Raw genomic sequence first — 2,406 nt, 5'->3', positions numbered from 1 at the left:
ATATACATGTGACAAAATTACCAATAAAATATTTAGTATTATTAAAATGTAACTTGATAAGTTATATATATAATAATACATTATTTTAACAAAATGCAATAAAATATTATATTAATAAATCATTTATAAAAAAATATATTAATCAAATATTCAACACAAATATCAAAGTCAAAATACTCTACCAAACATATATTCTGAAAATCTTATTCTCGTAATCATAATCATATCAAACTATTCAATACTATCCCCAAAATTTTATCTAAAATAATAAACCAAACGCACGTTTTATCTCATAATGCAAGCTTGTGTGATTCTACTAGGCCTTGCCCATTTACGGCGACAAGGCCCAATACATACACAACCTTAGAACAGGCACAAAACTTGTAAAGATTGGTACTAACAACGTAATGAGAATTAACATAAGACATTTCAAATCTTTATTTGGTCCTAGGACTTATATGAGCCTGTAATGGATTTTTCATGGCGACTGTGAGCACCTCACGCTTTTCTTCCAAATTAACCTCATCTCCATCCACAGCTTTCCACTCATACCACCAAATCAAATTTGCCACAAAATATTCCAATTTAAGCATTGCTAAACCAATGCCTGGACAAATTCTTCTCCCAACCCCAAATGGCATCATCTTTATCTCCTTGCGCCCTGTTATATCAAACACTTGTTCATTATTTAAAAACCTTTCTGGCTTAAACTCCATAGGATCTTCCCATACTTTTGGATCCCATCCTATATCCGCGACCATCACATTTACACTTGCTTTCTTTGGAATAAAAAACCCATTCAAAACTGTCCCCTCTGAGACAGCATGTGTTAGCAAGAAGTGTGCAGGAGGATGGCGTCGTAAACCTTCCAAAATCACTGCTTTCAAGTATGGCATCTTTTGCAACTCATCTTCTTTAACCTCTGTCTCTTCATCTCCAACAACCCCTTTAATCTCTGTGAATAACTTTTCTTGAATATGTGGATACTTAACCAAATTTGCCATCACCCATTGCAACGCTGTGGATGTTGTATCAGTGCCAGCAACAAGAAACTCCGAGCACAAATTACTAATTTCGATATCATTAAGCTTTCTCTTCTCCTCCGGGAGTTCCAGATCAAATAAAGTATCTACATATGCTAAGACATACTCATCCTTCACTAGTTTAGCATTGCTTATTCTCTCTTCTTTCAACCTCCTTCTCTCTTTTATCAACGGCATCAACACATCATATTTTTCTCCGTACATTTTCAAGAACTCTTCCCATCTTTTACGAAACAAAATCTTTGTCAGTTTTGGCAAGAAATTGAGGATATGGAACCGGCTCAAATTCTGAAGAAGGTGATGGTCAGCCTCTTTCACTTTTTCAATTGTCTTCTCGTCAACTTTGTCCCCGAAACACATCAGGACTAACAAGCAAAACATGGCATATTGAAAATGGTCATGAAGGCGGACTGGATCACCGGATTTGTAGTGAGAGTTGAGAATATCAACAAGGATTTGAAGCACCCACTTGCGCGCATTTGAATAGGATTTCACACGAGTAGGGTGGAGGATTTCTGGCATAAGGTTACGGCGGAGGAGGCGCCATGTAGGGCCATAAGAAGCAGAGGTGATTGTACGCTGATTACTAGTGACTCTTGTAATGGTGGTGGAAGATGGGCGATCAGAAAACACAGCGCCATTTTGGATCAAAGACTGGTGGGCTAATGAGCGGTCAGAAATGATTATGGCGGGAGAAGTTCCAAAGAATTGGAGGGTGATTACGGGACCAAGTTTTGAGTTAAGTGATCGGACAAAGGATTCCATTTGTGAAGGAGATTTGCGGAGCAATGTAAAGTTTCCAATGATAGGAAAAGAGAAGGGACTTGGAGGTAGTGTAGGTTTGGATTTTTTTGAAAAGAGAAGCTTAAACAACGTAGCAATGCTGAGAGAGATGAAGACGATGAACCAAATTTCCATCTTGCGAAATTGTTAATGGTAAATCACACACACACACACACACATATATATATTGATTTTTATATCATAAAAGTTGAACTTACAACATACCATAGGGTCATTTGATTTATTATTTACTAAAAAATATTAAAGCATGAAAACGTGCTTGATACAATGTTTAAAACATGTTTTGAAAATAATGTGAAGCCAAACGGGTCGTTTCACTTAAGTCCATTGGAAGCCAAAACGGGGGGTCTTTCATTTAAGACCATTATCGAAACTCAGCCGTCAGATCAAGACAGATCCAAGGGCTGAGGATTACGAACACAGACATATATAAAGAAGAGCAACAGTGATAAAAAAGGTGAATGCGTTTCGTGTTTTAATCGGGTATTAGGGTTTGCAAAAGAGGGAAAAATAGGGTTGGTTTTTTGCTGAATCTTTCTGGGTGTAATCTGGGTTGATT

The 2,406-nt window shown here is 37.1% G+C and overlaps 1 protein-coding gene across 1 annotated transcript; it reads right to left on the bottom strand.

Moving 5' to 3' along the window:
* Positions 1 to 346: 346 nt before the first annotated feature.
* Positions 347 to 1,961, bottom strand: LOC116117242 (cytochrome P450 89A2-like). Its single transcript, XM_031403276.1, has one exon. It carries the CDS (start codon positions 1,959 to 1,961, stop codon positions 438 to 440), a length of 1,524 nt encoding a protein of 507 aa, XP_031259136.1. The 3' UTR covers positions 347 to 437.
* Between the last annotated feature and the right edge of the window lie 445 nt (positions 1,962 to 2,406).

This window comes from Pistacia vera, unplaced genomic scaffold, assembly GCF_008641045.1.
Source record: "Pistacia vera cultivar Batoury unplaced genomic scaffold, PisVer_v2 Contig800, whole genome shotgun sequence".
NCBI classification, from domain to species: Eukaryota; Viridiplantae; Streptophyta; class Magnoliopsida; order Sapindales; family Anacardiaceae; genus Pistacia; species Pistacia vera.
This window is presented reverse-complemented; position numbering and strand designations above follow the sequence as displayed.